Source organism: Oncorhynchus kisutch, linkage group LG1 (genome assembly GCF_002021735.2).
Source record: "Oncorhynchus kisutch isolate 150728-3 linkage group LG1, Okis_V2, whole genome shotgun sequence".
Lineage (NCBI taxonomy): Eukaryota > Metazoa > Chordata > Actinopteri > Salmoniformes > Salmonidae > Oncorhynchus > Oncorhynchus kisutch.
Genome location: NC_034174.2, coordinates 10,488,083 through 10,505,705, shown reverse-complemented (window position 1 = coordinate 10,505,705; position 17,623 = coordinate 10,488,083). Strand labels below are relative to the sequence as shown.

The 17,623-nt window shown below is 43.5% G+C and overlaps 1 protein-coding gene across 1 annotated transcript; it reads left to right on the top strand.

The window, feature by feature from the left end:
• Positions 1-1,169: 1,169 nt before the first annotated feature.
• LOC109899737 (cytochrome c oxidase subunit NDUFA4) lies at positions 1,170-16,093 on the top strand. Its single transcript, XM_020495215.2, has 4 exons — positions 1,170-1,450; positions 6,079-6,164; positions 11,737-11,797; positions 15,601-16,093. The coding sequence occupies exons 1-4, from the start codon at positions 1,406-1,408 to the stop codon at positions 15,655-15,657; spliced, it is 249 nt and encodes an 82-aa protein (XP_020350804.1). The 5' UTR covers positions 1,170-1,405; the 3' UTR covers positions 15,658-16,093.
• The last annotated feature ends 1,530 nt before the right edge of the window (positions 16,094-17,623 follow it).

The following is a 17,623-nucleotide window of genomic DNA, read 5'->3' as shown; positions in this document are numbered from 1 at the left end:
TGGGATGTTAACATCAGACCCTGCTTACTGTGTACGGCCTAATATTACATCATCAGGCCGCATCACATATTCACTGTGTATATTCTCATTACCAAGTCAGTGTCTGTCCTGAGATTGGAAAGTTGGGGGTTCGATCCCTGGTCGAGACATACCAAATACTCAAAAAAATAGACCCGATGCCTCTCTCACTCAGCATTAAAAGAGATGGATTTGAGGTAAGGGTGTGCATTTCTACAGTACATCAAGCTGCCCAATGCAACAAAACAGGAGATAGGCTCCTGGGCAGTTCTGGCTCTGACGAGGCTTACTTACTTACTTATATTCCCAGTACAACACATTCTAGAATACGATTTGCTACCCATCTTGTAAAAGTACAATGAATGTCACCCTCTCTCCCAGCTTATGCCCAACCAAGAATAGAATAATAGCCATGACATAGATTCATAGATTCAAGAAATACGACACAAGATGAGTGTATTGGTTGTTTTTTCCAAGTCTGCATTAGCACTAGGTACACTGTGACCTAAAAGGGATATACTTAAAAGTTAATATGAACTCCACAACCCTATAAAAGAACAGCTTGGATGAAATCGTACAGCGAGTGGCCTGTGTTAGCCTCTGGCCTGGATTCAAATAGTACTTGAAATAATTTGAAATACTTTAGCTGTGCTTGACTCAGCTTGCCTATTGCAACGGAACCAATAGAAAACCAATTCAAATTTAAACCCCACCCATCTAGCACGCCAGGCAAGTCAAAGCTCAAAGTATTTGAATGATTTTAAATACTTTTTGAACCCAGGTCTGGTTGGCCCCTTCCAGAGCCGATGTGATTATAGGGATTTAGCTAACCTTCTCTCCCTCCCCCTCCCTCCCCCATCTTACCCTCACTCACCCCTCTTACCCTCACTCACTCACCCCTCCCCCATCTTACCCTCACTCACCCCTCCCCATCTTACCCTACCTCACCCCTCCCTCACCCGTCCTACCATACCTTTGTCCTCACTCACCCCTCCCCTCCCTCCCTCCCTCCATCCTCACTCACCCCTCCCCCTCCCCGTCCTCACTCACCCCTCCCCCTCCCTCCCTCCCCCACCCATATTACCCTACCTCACCCTCCCTTTGTCCTCACTCACCCCTCCCCTCCCTGCCCGTTCCTCTGACCCCCTTCTGGCTCTACAGAGCAGGGAGGACTTACAACAGGTCCTTGTTCTCTCTCTCCATAGCTGCAGACAGAAACAGACTGGTTCAAACACAACTCTGCTGTACATATATCTACAAAGGGAGCTGCTTTCACATGGACACAAAAGCATTAGAGACTTCGTAGAAAATATAATTAGTTTGTATTTACATTTTGTTGGACTTTTGTTTATTTGTGTGTGTAGGTGTTGTAGGATCTGGGATAAACATGCCGATTAGGACAGTGATTACGCATGCTAAGAAACATCCAGGGGTAAGTTGATTTGAATCTGGTTCAATCTGTGACACATTTAGAAATCAGGGGTGGAAATGGGGGGGGGGGGGGGGGGGGACTCGACACCCCCCGGTCAGGGAAATCATTTTGACCTGATGCTTTGAAGTAGAGGAATTTATATTGGTAGGTTCCACGTCCATCCCTGGTTTCAACGTTCGGGTTCTTGACTACGTGTTTTCCCTGTGAGCCCCGTGTTTACAAGAAGAATAAACAAAGAAGGCTCTGTGGTAGCATTACCCTTCTATTGTGCATTATACTGCTCTTTCGGTTAAATATAAATACCATGAAACAAGTCTGAAATACAATTGAACTGAAATCACAGTCCATAAATATTGGAAAAGGGAACAAAGTAATTCAGACATTGCTAATGGTTTCATAATCACAGAGAATGTCAACGTAGGGCAGAATCTCTCTCTCAAAGTAACTATAAGTACTTCTGTTACTGTCATTTTTGTCTACTTGTGTAAAATGTCATTAGAGTAACAGTACTTCTACTTAAGTAGGATGTTTCAGTGAGTGAAAAAGGGAGTTTGTGAGTGAGAGACTGAGTGAGGGAGGGAAAGAGGGAGTGAGTGAGTGTGAATGGGTGAGTGAGTGTCAGCCGGTCCCATGGACAAGTAACAAGTAAAATGAGGGATTGAAGTCTGGCAACTTTATCGTTTATGCTCTTAATTTTGTATAGCATTTTTATTCATCAATACATTTAAATTGCTTTGAATATTTTATTTATTTTTAAAAAACTTTTTTTTATTTTTTACTAATCCATTATTTTTTTTACATGTAGATGTGCATTGTTACAACTCATAAAATAAATGCGCTTAGTTCCTACTCTACGTACATTTCCTATCTTCCTTTTGAAATGTAACGCAGGGAAAATATGTAAAAAAATTGTTCAGGTAACCTTTATATTAAAAGTAACTTAAATTACTTTTATTCTGAGTACTTTTAAAATGAGCTATTTTCGACTTTTACTTGAGTAGTTGTTTTTCTCCACTATTACCTATATTTCAGTACTATTTCAGTACTACTTTCTCCACTATTACCTATATTTCAGTACTACTTTCTCCACTATTACCTATATTTCAGTACTATTTCAGTACTACTTTCTCCACTATTACCTATATTTCAGTACTATTTCAGTACTACTTTCTCCACTATTACCTATATTTCAGTACTATTTCCACCCCTGCTGACCCTCATTATGTGAGGTAGATTATTCCATTAATGCCCAATGACTGATCATTATGCATTTGCAGCCTAGGAATGAGTTTTCACATACCAAAGTGTCACCTGATTGTTTTTAATACCCTTCATAACATATTATTAAATATTTGTAGCTTATAGTTTGTTTGTATACAAAGATAAAACAAACTACTTCAATTAAAAGGGTCAGAACAGTACATATATTCACCAAATGCTAAAAAGCCCCACCGATGGAGCTTCATTTTTAGTGTCACTACAGAGCTGCCGGTGACCCAAATTCTTAGATCGACGGGTTTGACTTGGCAGTCTACCAACACATGGATAAGTGCAACAACAAAATAGAACCAAGCCCACAGAATAAGCACGCTCGGTTTCTAGTTGCCTGTTGGTCTCTCTCGAGACAGAGACAGAGAGACAGAGAGAGAGAGAGAGAGAGAGCAGACAGTTCCCTGGCACTGTTTGAAAAGCTTAGAAATGAATCCTTCCTTGTTCCTGGAGGCAGTGGCATGTCCAGAACATTTTTGAATTCGGTGGCCAAGGTGGGGCTCAGACACAGTTTAGAGGTGCCATGCCATTTTATAACCATAATCGATGCGAGGTGGATGTTTTCTATATAATTATGATGGTTCAACACATCCAATGCTTGTATTAGCATACTTCAGTAAATTCCCTTGAAAGTGCCATCCAGAGTGGGAATTATACCGAAACATCCGGAAGGGTCTCTTTTTTTTATTTTATGGGACCTCCTTTGCATTAAATGTTTTTATCTGCTTCATAGTAAAAATTATTTAAATGTAAAAAGAAAAAAGAAAGTATAATATGATTTCTCATTCGTGTCTATCAATGTTTCATAATTGTCCTTCAATTTGAAAAGGCTGAATCTATTTAACCAGAGCAAGTATCTGAGAGTGAGTCAAACAGCCCCCATCTGTTGCTGTCAGACCCAAAACAATATGACCTGTCATGCTCTTTTTGACCAGACAGCATCAGATACACAGGCTACACATACAAAGTCAGAGGGGTGCTGTTGCGCTTGTTCGCATGCTTTCTCCGGCGAGAGATTGATGAGTCCTGCTGTCGGTGCATCTTTGTCAAAATTATCAATATATTCAGAGACGACCTATCAGATCTCAGAATTTCTGGGAGGGGGGGGGGGCAGTGGGGTGGCCAATCAGATTTCAGGATGGGCCGTGGGCCACTCCCCTGGATACGTCACTGCCTGGAGGTACAGATCTATAGATAGGTGAATCCTTCAACTGTCACCATACTAACCCATTCAGATCTATGATTACTTCCAGGAAGGTAGAAAGGAAGGATGCATTCCTGAAGTATTCAAACAGGGCCACAAACCCACTACTATTCCCCTGTCGGTCTGCACAAAAAAAAAAGGTGCAATCTAGAACCTAAAAGGGTTCTTCGGTTGTCCCCGTAAGAAAACCCTTTGAAGAAACCTTTTTGGTTCCAGGAAAAAACCTTTTTGGTTTCAGCTAGAATGTTTTTAGGTTCTGTGTAGAACCCTTTCCACCGAGGGTTCTAGATGGAACCTTTCTTTCTAAGAGAGTGTCTGTCTTCCGCCCAGAAAACTTGCTTGCCTAGACTTAATATACTGAAACACTGTCAGAGGCTGGATTATATTTAAATAGTGCACACGTTCTGGTCAACTAGTCCCCTAAGTCTATCAAAAGGGCTTAGAGTCAGATTTACCTCAGCAATGTTTTAAAAAATAAAATAATTATTTAACCTTTATTTAACTAGGCAAGTCAGCCTACCCCGGCCAAACTCTGACGACGCTCAGACAATTTTGTGCCGCCCTATGGGACTCCCCAATCACGGCCGGATGTGATTCAACCTGGATTCAAACCAGGAACTGTAGTGACGCCTCTTGCACCGAGATGTAATGCCTTATACCGCTGTGCCACTCAGGAGCCCCAAAATTGTTGACTGAATAGTCACCTGATATTGCCACTTACCTACCTGAGAAAGCAATGCATTCACCAGTTTATTATCAGGCTATCATGATCAATTTATATTATTAGGCTATCATGATCAATTTATTTGTTTTGAAGCCTATTGACAATTCATTTATTCACAGAAAAACACAACTCACAACAAAGTCTAGCTAATGGAAGCTGATACATAGATAATAGCAAATGGAATGGAAAAACCCAGAGGCCTAAAAACATGTCTAAATAGGGCCACACGTTTATGAATCATCCAATTGATTACTTACTGGGTGAGTTATATTGTAGGGAAGGGGTTCCCAAACCTTTTTCACTCAGGCCCCCCTTCCAGCATTGGGGAACATCCCACACTTGGTGCTGCCACAAGTAGCCTGTCATGTTATGATGTGACAGCAGAGGGAAGAAATACAAATCTGGACATCTAATTAAAATAACTAGATCATACTCTCCCTCCCTCACACACCTGCTTTAATGGTTTAAATTGATGTTTCAACATCCAATCTATTCTTAACGTCGTCACCCTGCTGTCCTGGAAGTCTACAGGGTCTTATTCTGTCACTCAGACTGACAAGCAGCCAGGCAGGGAGCGGAGAGAAGCTGTGTGTGTGTGGGTACGAGAAAGAGGTTGGCACAGCACAGGGAATCATGCAGTGAGCGAGCTAGTGAGGGATCAATTTCTCTCTTACCATGCCAGTGTCCTTGCCGGCTCAACCCAGGCTGACAGCCTCAGCCCCTCACACGGCCATCTGACTCATTCATATGGAGGAGGACAGAGACTGGAGAGGAATAACAACCACAGAAAGTGTGTGTTTGTGTGTATACCATATTTCCGCCACAATATATATATATATATACACACACACATTACATTTTAAACGTTTGCGGTCATTTAGAAATGTCCTTGTTTTTTAAAGAAAAGCACATTTTTTGTCCATTAAATTGATAAGAAATGGAGTGTGGACATTGATAATGTTGTAAATGACTATTGTAGCTGGAAACGGACGATTTTTTTTATGGAAAATCTACATAGGCGTACAGAGGCCCATTATCAGCAACCATCACTCCTGTGTTCCAATGGCACATTGTATTAGATAATCCAACGCTTATCATTTTAAAAGGCCAATCAATCATTAGAAAACCCTTTTGTAATTACGGTAGCACAACTGAAAACTGTTGTTCTGATTAAAGAAGCAATTAAAACTGGCCTTCTTTAGACTAGTTGAGTATCTGGAGCATCAGCATTTGTGGGTTTGATTACAGGCTCAAAATGTCGGGAAACTCGTCAGTCTATTCTTGTTCTCAGAAATGAAGGTTTTTCCATAAATTGCACACATTTTGAACGGTAGTGTATATATGTGTCAGGCAGCTCAATAATACACACACATGTTCACATATGGCTTTAATACCAATGTGCGCTTCCTTCCTCTCCCTCCTCCTCCTCAGCTCATCCCTCAGTTCTTCTTCTTGGTACTGGGCATGGCTGGAGCTTCCTGCTATCTGATCCGTCTGGCCAAGGGACCCCATGTCAGGTAGAACCTACACTACTGCCTTCACAGTGTTTAGTTGTCATTTTCTGTCTGGATTTTATTAGTCTGTAACGACTAAAACGTTACCTGTGAATTGACACTTGTTTAGTTTTTTTGCTTGAATGAGAAAGTAAACTAACATATCATCATCATCATCATCACTACGTTGAGATCAACACTGTGGTCATTCCTCTCTGGACACTGCACCTTTGTTCTGTTAAACGTTGTTATTAATTGGACACATGATAGAGAGCAGAGACATTCTCTAGACTCTAGAGAGGGCCTTTGTTTGAGTTTGACTGTGCAGAACTGGGACAACCTTAGTTACTGAATAAATAGAGGACGTCTGCCAATAACTGTCCGTCTCATAGAGAATTATAGAGGCCTCTAGTTCCCAAAAAGCAGCATTGGGGAGTAACAGATTACATGTAAAAGATCACAAAAAACAATAACTGCAATCCATTACCAGCAAAAATATTGTAATCTGATTAGATACTTTTGAAAAACTAGGTGATTACTTTGAGGATTACTTTTAAATTCAGAAAGGAGGTTTGCAACAAACAAAAAAATCTGACACTTGTTTTCTCAATGACATTCAAATCAGCATTGAAAAAAGGCGCTAGTTTTAAGTTTGTTCCAACAGTGAGTCTGACCACAAGTCAGAGACCACTATGATGTCAGAGACCACTATGATGACAGAGACCACTATGATGACAGAGACCACTATGATGACACACCAAATGTGTTTGATGGATCATGGGAAAAGAGCAGGAATAGGCTTTTACAGGCTACAGTCCAAGCTATGTCTTCCAATGGTGAGACTGCTGTCGGCATCCAAAGATTATACAACTTGAATAAACGCTTGGAGGAAAGGATGTGAATTTGAACCCAATAATGGTTGAATTCAAGAAGTTTAAGCTGCTTATCAATCATTGTTTTTCAAACCAGTGGACAGCCAGTGATTATGCGTTCTTGCAGCAGCTGCATAGTGCAGATCCCAGCCTATAGAATAACAGCTGCATAGTGCAGATCCCAGCCTATAGAATAACAGCTGTATAGTGTGGATCCCAGCCTATAGAATAACAGCTGCATAGTGTGGATCCCAGCCTATAGAATAACAGCTGCATAGTGTGGATCCCAGCCTATGGAATAACAGCTGTATAGTGCAGATCCCAGCCTATAGAATAACAGCTGCATAGTGTGGATCCCAGCCTATAGAATAACAGCTGTATAGTGTGGATCCCAGCCTATAGAATAACAGCTGCATAGTGTAGATCCCAGCCTATAGAATAACAGCTGTATAGTGGGGATCCCAGCCTATAGAATAACAGCTGCATTGTGTGGATCCCAGCCTATAGAATAACAGCTGCATAGTGTGGATCCCAGCCTATAGAATAACAGCTGCATAGTGTGGATCCCAGCCTATAGAATAACAGCTGCATAGTGTGGATCCCAGCCTATAGAATAACAGCTGCATAGTGCGGATCCCAGCCTATAGAATAACAGCTGCATAGTGCAGATCCCAGCCTATAGAATAACAGCTGCATAGTGTGGATCCCAGCCTATGGAATAACAGCTGTATAGGGCAGATCCCAGCCTATAGAATAACAGCTGTATAGGGCAGATCCCAGCCTATGGAATAACAGCTGCATAGTGTGGATCCCAGCCTATGGAATAACAGCTGTATAGTGCAGATCCCAGCCTATAGAATAACAGCTGCATAGTGTGGATCCCAGCCTATAGAATAACAGCTGTATAGGGCAGATCCCAGCCTATAGAATAACAGCTCTATAGTGCGGATCCCAGCCTATAGAATAACAGCTGCATAGTGTGGATCCCAGCCTATAGAATAACAGCTGCATAGTGTGGATCCCAGCCTATGGAATAACAGCTGTATAGTGTGGATCCCAGCCTATAGAATAACAGCTGCATAGTGTGGATCCCAGCCTATAGAATAACAGCTGCATAGTGTGGATCCCAGCCTATGGAATAACAGCTCTATAGTGTGGATCCCAGCCTATAGAATAACAGCTCTATAGTGTGGATCCCAGCCTATAGAATAACAGCTCTATAGTGTGGATCCCAGCCTATAGAATAACAGCTGTATAGTGCAGATCCCAGCCTATAGAATAACAGCTGCATAGTGAGGATCCCAGCCTATAGAATAACAGCTGTATAGTGTGGATCCCAGCCTATAGAATAACAGCTGCATAGTGTGGATCCCAGCCTATAGAATAACAGCTCTATAGTGTGGATCCCAGCCTATAGAATAACAGCTCTATAGTGCGGATCCCAGCCTATAGAATAACAGCTGTATAGTGCGGATCCCAGCCTATAGAATAACAGCTGTATAGTGCGGATCCCAGCCTATAGAATAACAGCTCTATAGTGTGGATCCCAGCCTATAGAATAACAGCTGCATAGTGTGGATCCCAGCCTATAGAATAACAGCTCTATAGTGTGGATCCCAGCCTATAGAATAACAGCTGCATAGTGTGGATCCCAGCCTATAGAATAACAGCTCTATAGTGTGGATCCCAGCCTATAGAATAACAGCTGCATAGTGTGGATCCCAGCCTATAGAATAACAGCTGCATAGTGTGGATCCCAGCCTATAGAATAACAGCTGCATAGTGTGGATCCCAGCCTATAGAATAACAGCTCTATAGTGTGGATCCCAGCCTATAGAATAACAGCTGCATAGTGTGGATCCCAGCCTATAGAATAACAGCTCTATAGTGCAGATCAAAGCCTGTGGAATAAAAGTGGGGCTTTTATTGCTCAATCTAATTCATGCTGATTAACTAAATAAATCCAAAGGCCTAATGGACACATGTTCAAACTGGAAACACTTTTGATTACCCCTTTAAGTCTATCTGTAGTTGAAACTTTTGATTACCCCTTTAAGTCTATCTGTAGTTGCTACATCTATTTTTTTACTTAGAAATGTACACACACACACACACACACACACACACACACACACACACGATTCTTGAAGAATATAACTTATAAATGCCTCATGAGCTTAGTTCAAATGTCACACTCCATGAGAACGCAAAAGAGAAGCTCGTTTTACTCCCAATGTTTGTAAACTTTGTAAATGTAAACAAACACTGTATAGCCTCAAAACATGGTTCTAACAATAATTTCACCTTTATTGAACCAGGTACACCATGTGAGAAGAAGTTCTCATTCACAACTGCGACCTGGTCAAGATAAAGCAAAGCAGTGCGACAAAAACAACAGAGTTACACAAACAAATGCACAGTCAATAATAAGAAAAATTGAAAAATCGATGTACAGTGTGTGCAAATGTAGAAGAGTAGGGAGATCGGCAATAAATAGGCCATAGAGGCGAAAATAATTACAATTTAGCATTAATACTGGAGTGATAGATGTGTAGATGATGATGTGCAAGTAGAGATACTAGGGTGCAAGAGGGTAAGTAATAATATGGGGATGAGGTAGTTGGGTGTGCTATTTACAGATGGGCTGTGTACAGGTACAGTGATCGGTAAGCTGCTCTGACAACTGATGATAAAAGTTAGAGGGGGAGATATAAGACTCCAGCGTCAGAGATTATTGCAATTCGTTCCAGTCACTGGCAGCAGATAACTGGAAGGTAAGGCGGCCAAAGGAAGTGTTGGCTTTGGGGATGACCAGTGCAATATACCTGCTGGAGCGCGTGCTACGGGTGGATGTTGCTATGATGACCAGTGAGCTGAGATAAGGCGGGGCTTTACCTAGAAAATACTTATAGATGACCGCATAGCGGAGAAGGAACGGTGGGATTCAAAATGGTCGGTGATCTGTTTATTAACTTGGCTTTCGAAGATTTTTTAGAAAAGGCAGGGCAGGATGGATACAGGTCTATAACAGTTTGGGTACTAAAGTGTCTCCCCCTTTGAAGAGGGGGATGACCACGGCAGCTTTCCAATCTTTGGGGATCTCAGAGGAAATTAAAGAGAGGTTGAACAGGCTAGTAATAGAGGTTGCAACAATTTCTGCAGATCATTTTAGAAAGAGATGGTCCAGATTGTCTAGCCCAAATTATTTGTTGGGATCCGGATTTTTCAGCTCTTTCAGAACATCAGCTGTCTGGACTTGGGTGAAGGAGAAGTGGTTGGGCAAGTTGCTGCAGGGGGTGCTGAGATGTTGGCCGGGGTAGGGGTAGCCAGGTAGAAAGCATGGCCAGCCGTGGAAAAATGCTTATTGAAATTATCGATAATCTTAGATTTATCAGTGGTGACAGTGTTACCTAGCCTCAGTGCAGTGGGCAGCTGGGAGGAGGTGCTCTTATTCTCCATGGGCTTTACAGTGTCCCAAAACCTTTTGCAATTGTGCTACAGGAAGGACATTTCTGTCCGAAAAAGCTAGCCTTAGCTTTCCTAATTGACTGAGTATATTTTTTCCAGACATTCCTGAAAAGTCCATATCGGGGGGCTATTCAATGCTAATGCAGAACGCCACAGGATATTTTTGTGCTGGTCAAGGGCAGTCAAGTCTGGGGTGAACCAAGGGCTATATCTGTTCTTAGTTAGTTTTTTGAATGGGGCATGCTTATTTAAGATGGAGGAAAGCACTTTTGAAGAGCAACCAGGCATCCTCTACGGATGAGGTCAATATCCTTCCAGGATACCCGGGCCAGGTCGATTAGAAAGGCCTGCTCACAGAAGTGTTTAAGGGAGTGTTTGACAGTGATGAGGGGTGGTCGTTTGACCACAGACCCAGTAAGCACGCAGGCAATGAGGTAGTGTTTGCTGAGATCCTGGTTGAAGACAGCATTGATGTATTTAGAGGTCAGATTGGTCAGGATGATATCTAAGAGGGTTGCCCATGGTTAAGGATTTAGGGTTGTACCTGGTAGGTTCCTTGATGATTTGTGTGAGATTGAGGGGATCTAGTTTAGGATTGTAGGATGGCCGGGGTGTTAAGCATGTCCCTTTAACATTAACATAGATTTATCCTGCAATAGATGTCGTTCAATTGGTAACAAACATTTTTGTCTTCTTCAAAAGCCTCTTAAAGGGGAAGTAATCTAAAAGTAACGGAATGTAATCAGATTACGTTACTGAGTTTGGGTAATCCAAACTAACAGATAATTTTTTGAAAGTACCCTACCCAAAAGGCAGTATTAGCATGGGCAGCACCATTGTATTATTGATTGTATGTTTGTTTATTCCATGTGTAACTCTGTGTTGTTGTTGTTGTTGTTGTTGTATGTGTCAAACTGCTTTGCTTTATCTTGGCCAGGTCGCAGTTGCAAATGAGAACTTGTTCTCAACTAGACTACCTGGTTAAATTCCAACTTCATTGACTGATCCCTCCTGGTGACCCTGTTGGAGTCATGTCAAACCGGGTCATCAGGAGGGATCAGCCAAATCGTGAAGAAGGAAATGTACTTCTTCAAAATGGACATCGCTTCAAAAAGGCGCTAACCCGTGCTTTCATGACGCTATAAAATGGCACAGCTATAAAGACGAGTCCTCTATCAATGTCTATTGCCTTAACCTCACCTAAACTCATCATATTTCTCTACCCCCGCCTGGCCTATCCTCCTTTCTTCTTCCAGCTGGAACAGAAAGAACAATCCTGAGCCTTGGAACACATACGGTCCAAACTATCAGTACAAGGTGAATATCTCCTCTCCTCTCCTCCTCTCAGTACAAGGATCATATCCTCCCCTCCTCTCAGAGAATGTGAATATCCTCCCAGAGAATGTGAATATCCTCCCCTCTCAGAGAATGTGAATATCCTCCCCTCTTTTCAGAGAATGTGAATAACCTCTCCTCCTCTCAGAGAATGTGAATATCCTCTCAAAGAATGTGAATATCCTCCCTCCCCTCTCAGTAAAATATGAATATCCTCCCCTCCTCTCAGTACAAGGTGAATATCCTCCCCTCCTCTCAGTAAAAGGTGAATATCCTCCCCTCCATTCAGAGAATGTGAATATCCTCCCCTCCTCTCAGTAAAAGGTGAATATCCTCCCCTCCTCTCAGTAAAAGGTGAATATCCTCCCCTCCTCTCAGTAAAAGGTGAATATCCTCCCCTCCTCTCAGTAAAAGGTGAATATCCTCCCCTCCTCTCAGTACAAGGTGAATATCCTCCCCTCCTCTCAGTACAAGAGAATATCCTCCCTCCTATCAGAACAATGTGAATATCCTCCCCTCCATTCAGAGAATGTGAATATCCTCCCCTCCTCTCAGAGAATGTGAATATCCTCCCCTCCATTCAGAGAATGTGAATATCCTCCCCTCCATTCAGAGAATGTGAATATCCTCCCCTCCATTCAGAGAATGTGAATATCCTCCCCTCCATTCAGAGAATGTGAATATCCTCCCCTCCATTCAGAGAATGTGAATATCCTCCCCTCCATTCAGAGAATGTGAATATCCTCCCCTCCATTCAGAGAATGTGAATATCCTCCCCTCCATTCAGAGAATGTGAATATCCTCCCCTCCATTCAGAGAATGTGAATATCCTCTCCTCCATTCAGAGAATGTGAATATCCTCTCCTCCATTCAGAGAATGTGAATATCCTCTCCTCCTTTCAGAGAATGTGAATATCCTCCCCTCCATTCAGAGAATGTGAATATCCTCCCCTCCATTCAGAGAATGTGAATATCCTCCCCTCCATTCAGAGAATGTGAATATCCTCCCCTCCATTCAGAGAATGTGAATATCCTCCCCTCCATTCAGAGAATGTGAATATCCTCCCCTCCATTCAGAGAATGTGAATATCCTCCCCTCCTCTCAGTAAAAGATGAATATCCTCCCCTCCTCTCAGTACAAGGTGAATATCCTCCCCTCTCAGTAAAAGGTGAATATCCTCCCCTCCTCTCAGTACAAGGTCTATATCCTCCCTCCTCTCAGTACAAGGTGAATATCCTCCCCTCTCAGTAAAAGGTGAATATCCTCCTCTCAGTACAAGGTGAATATCCTCCCCTCCTCTCAGTACAAGGTCTATATCCTCCCTCCTCTCAGTACAAGGTGAATATCCTCCCCTCTCAGTAAAAGGTGAATATCCTCCCCTCCTCTCAGTACAAGGTCTATATCCTCCCTCCTCTCAGTACAAGGTGAATATCCTCCCCTCTCAGTAAAAGGTGAATATCCTCCTCTCAGTACAAGGTGAATATCCTCCCCTCCTCTCAGTACAAGGTCTATATCCTCCCTCCTCTCAGTACAAGGTGAATATCCTCCCCTCTCAGTAAAAGGTGAATATCCTCCTCTCAGTACAAGGTGAATATCCTCCCCTCCTCTCAGTACAAGGTCTATATCCTCCCTCCTCTCAGTACAAGGTGAATATTCTCACCTCCTATCCTAGACTGTGGCACTTCACCGCTGAACTCATTACGTTCACTACACGGCCAAACCAATCCAGCCTGACACGGCCAAACCAATCCAGCCTGACACGGCTGAAACCAATCCAGCCTGACACGGCTGAAACCAATCCAGCCTGACACGGCTGAAACCAATCCAGCCTGACACGGCTGAAACCAATCCAGCCTGACACGGCTGGAACCAATCCAGCCTGACACGGCTGGAACCAATCCAGCCTGACACGGCTGGAACCAATCCAGCCTGACACGGCTGGAACCAATCCAGCCTGACACGGCTGGAACCAATCCAGCCTGACACGGCTGGAACCAATCCAGAGTGACACGGCTGAAACCAATCCAGAGTGACACGGCCAAACCAATCCAGAGTGACACGGCCAAACCAATCCAGGCTGACACGGCTGAAACCAATCCAGGCTGACACGGCTGAAACCAATCCAGAGTGACACGGCCAAACCAATCCAGAGTGACACGGCCAAACCAATCCAGAGTGACACGGCCAAACCAATCCAGGCTGACACGGCCAAACCAATCCAGGCTGACACGGCTGAAACCAATCCAGAGTGACACGGCTGAAACCAATCCAGCCTGACAACATCTTTCCATCTTTCCATTTGTCCTCATAAAGCGGTTTTGAAGGCTCTCTATTCTCTAACTTACTTTCCTCTCATAACAAATCGTAGTATTTATATTCTCCAACACAATAGACTTTGTGGTGCTATTTTCCTGAATCCACATATACGTAAAACAAGGAGCATCACCTCAGACAGCTAATGATCATATTAAACAAGAGAAACACAAACTGTTTGAATCCCCACAGGAGGGTCTGACTGGCTGGGTGTTATTCCAACAGAAACTGTGTGTGGGTTTTTCAAGGCTGTAGTTAAAGTGTGTGTGTGTGTGTGTGTGTGTGTGTGTGTGTGTGTGTGTGTGTGGCAGCCGTAGTGAACGTCATGCTGGATGAAAGGTCACAACACTCTCCATGTTTGATTCTCTACAACAGGCAAAGGTCTCACATCAACATTCCACTGGATTCCCCGACAATAACAGGAATGAGGAGAGGATGAGGAAGAGGGGGAGGGAGGAGGAGGAGAGGATGAGGAAGAGGGGGAGGGAGGAGGAAGGGTGGAGATGAGGGGCTGACAGCTGGCCAATCAAGGAACACATGGAGACAGAAAATAATCGACGCAAAACCTTGTAATCTGTAGTGCACTGTCCATGAAACACACACCACACAGCACTGTCCATGAAACACACACACACACACACAGCACTGTCCATGAAACACACACACACACACACACACACACACACACACACACACACACACAGCACTGTCCATGAAACACACACACACACACACACAGCACTGTCCATGAAACACACACACACACACACACAGCACTGTCCATGAAACACACACACACACACAGCACTGTCCATGAAACACACACACACAGCACTGTCCATGAAACACACACACACAGCACTGTCCATGAAACACACACACACAGCACTGTCCATGAAACACACACACACACACACACACACACACACACACAGCACTGTCCAAGAAACACACACACACAGCACTGTCCAAGAAACACACACACACAGCACTGTCCAAGAAACACACACACACACACACACACAGCACTGTCCATGAAACACACACACACACACAGCACTGTCCAAGAAACACACACACACACAGCACTGTCCATGAAACACACACACACACAGCACTGTCCATGAAACACACACACACACAGCACTGTCCAGGAAACACACACACACAGCACTGTCCATGAAACCACACACACAGCACTGTCCAAGAAACACACACACACACACACAGCACTGTCCATGAAACACACACACACAGCACTGTCCATGAAACACACACACACACAGCACTGTCCATGAAACACACACACAGCACTGTCCAGGAAACACACACAGCACTGTCCAGGAAACACACACACACACACACACACACACACACACACACACACAGTGTCTGCATGTGCTTTCCTAAAGACAGGCTGATTAACTTAAATTAAGCGAAATGTATTTAAATGTATTCTCTCCTTCCGCAGTTGGTGGCCGTCAACACGGACTACAAGGCTCTAAAGAAGGAGGGCCCTGACTTCTAAAGGTCCTTCAGGCAACTCCAGGGGCACCACGTTTGGCAGGACCTCCTGTCATCCTAGTGGCAGGGTGGGGTCAGCCTGAGCCTCACTCAGTCGGGTTCTCGTACTGCCTCCTCCGCTGCCTCTTCACCAACTACATCACTATAGTGAAAAAAAAACGTTCATTTTCTTGCACAACCCGAAAGTCATGCATCCGTCTCCAAACAGCTGTGTTATAGAACAGTCTCCTCTTCACACACTACAACACTGTTCATTATAGCCATCTTTTCACAATGTGCAACCCTCAAGTGACGGAACAGCCTCTTTCAACACACCAGACTAATGTTGTATACATCTCTGTACATGCAATGTCACCTTCTCTGTAAAACGTACAACCCTCTCCAACCCTAAAGTGATGGAAGCTTGAAAACAAATGCATTAAAAGATGACATGGAAGCAGTGTTATTGGTTGATTTCAGGTATTGTTGGTGTATATAGTGTAGGGTGTATGGGTTGATTTCAGGTATTGTTGGTGTATATAGTGTAGGGTGTTGGGTTGATTTCAGGTATTGTTGGTGTATATAGTGTAGGTTGTATGGGTTGAATTAAGGAGTGGAACAGAGTGTGAATTGATTCGATTAGAACATACTGTAAATATCAGAAATCATGAAAGCAATGATTAAAAAAAAAAATGTATTATTATATAAAACAGCTCAATTTCCCCCCCCAAAACGAAACATATCCCCAGTGAATATACTTGTCTTCTTTGGGAATCCTTTGGAGTCACCGAACGTCACAATATAACACCTGGGCCAAAGCGAAGCAGTGATCTAAACGACAGCTGTGACATACAGTAGTAACTAGTGCTGAGGCAGATCAGCTGTGACATACAGTAGTAACTAGTGCTGAGGCAGATCAGCTGTGACATACAGTAGTAACTAGTGCTGAGGCAGATCAGCTGTGACATACAGTAGTAACTAGTGCTGAGGCAGATCAGCTGTGACATACAGTAGTAACTAGTGCTGAGGCAGATCAGTTGTTGTCATGTTGTGTTGCTGCCTTGCTATGCTGTTGTCTTAGGGCTCTAAGTAGTGTTGCGGCAGATCAGTTGTTGTCATGTTGTGTTGCTGCCTTGCTATGCTGTGGTCTTAGGGCTCTAACTAGTGTTCCTATGCTGTTGTCTTAGGGCTCTAAGTAGTGTTGCGGCAGATCAGTTGTTGTCATGTTGTGTTGCTGCCTTGCTATGCTGTGGTCTTAGGGCTCTAAGTAGTGTTGCTATGCTGTGGTCATAGGGCTCTAACTAGTGTTGCTATGCTGTGATCTTAGGGCTCTAACTAGTGTTGCTATGCTGTGGTCTTAGGGCTCTAAGTAGTGTTGCTATGCTGTGGTCATAGGGCTCTAACTAGTGTTGCTATGCTGTGGTCTTAGGGCTCTAACTAGTGTTCCTATGCTGTGGTCTTAGGGCTCTAACTAGTGTTGCTATGCTGTTGTCTTAGGGCTCTAAGTAGTGTTGCTATGCTGTGGTCATAGGGCTCTAACTAGTGTTGCTATGCTGTGGTCTTAGGCCTCTAACTAGTGTTCCTATGCTGTGGTCTTAGGGCTCTAAGTAGTGTTGCTATGCTGTTGTCTTAGGGCTCTAAGTAATGTTGCTATGCTGTTGTCTTAGGGCTCTAACTAGTGTTCCTATGCTGTTGTCTTAGGGCTCTAAGTAGTGTTGCGGCAGATCAGTTGTTGTCATGTTGTGTTGCTGCCTTGCTATGCTGTGGTCTTAGGGCTCTAACTAGTGTTGCTATGCTGTTGTCTTAGGGCTCTAAGTAGTGTTGCTATGCTGTGGTCATAGGGCTCTAACTAGTGTTGCTATGCTGTGGTCTTAGGGCTCTAACTAGTGTTCCTATGCTGTGGTCTTAGGGCTCTAAGTAGTGTTGCTATGCTGTGGTCATAGGGCTCTAACTAGTGTTGCTATGCTGTGGTCTTAGGGCTCTAACTAGTG

Coding starts and splice junctions, on each gene's coding strand:
- LOC109899737 (XM_020495215.2), top strand. CDS start 1,406: ATGCCGATTAGGACAGTGATTACGCATGCTAAGAAACATCCAGGG. Junction 1,451..6,078: donor ATGCTAAGAAACATCCAGGG/GTAAGTTGATTT, acceptor CCTCCTCCTCAG/CTCATCCCTCAGTTCTTCTT. Junction 6,165..11,736: donor GCCAAGGGACCCCATGTCAG/GTAGAACCTACA, acceptor TTCTTCTTCCAG/CTGGAACAGAAAGAACAATC.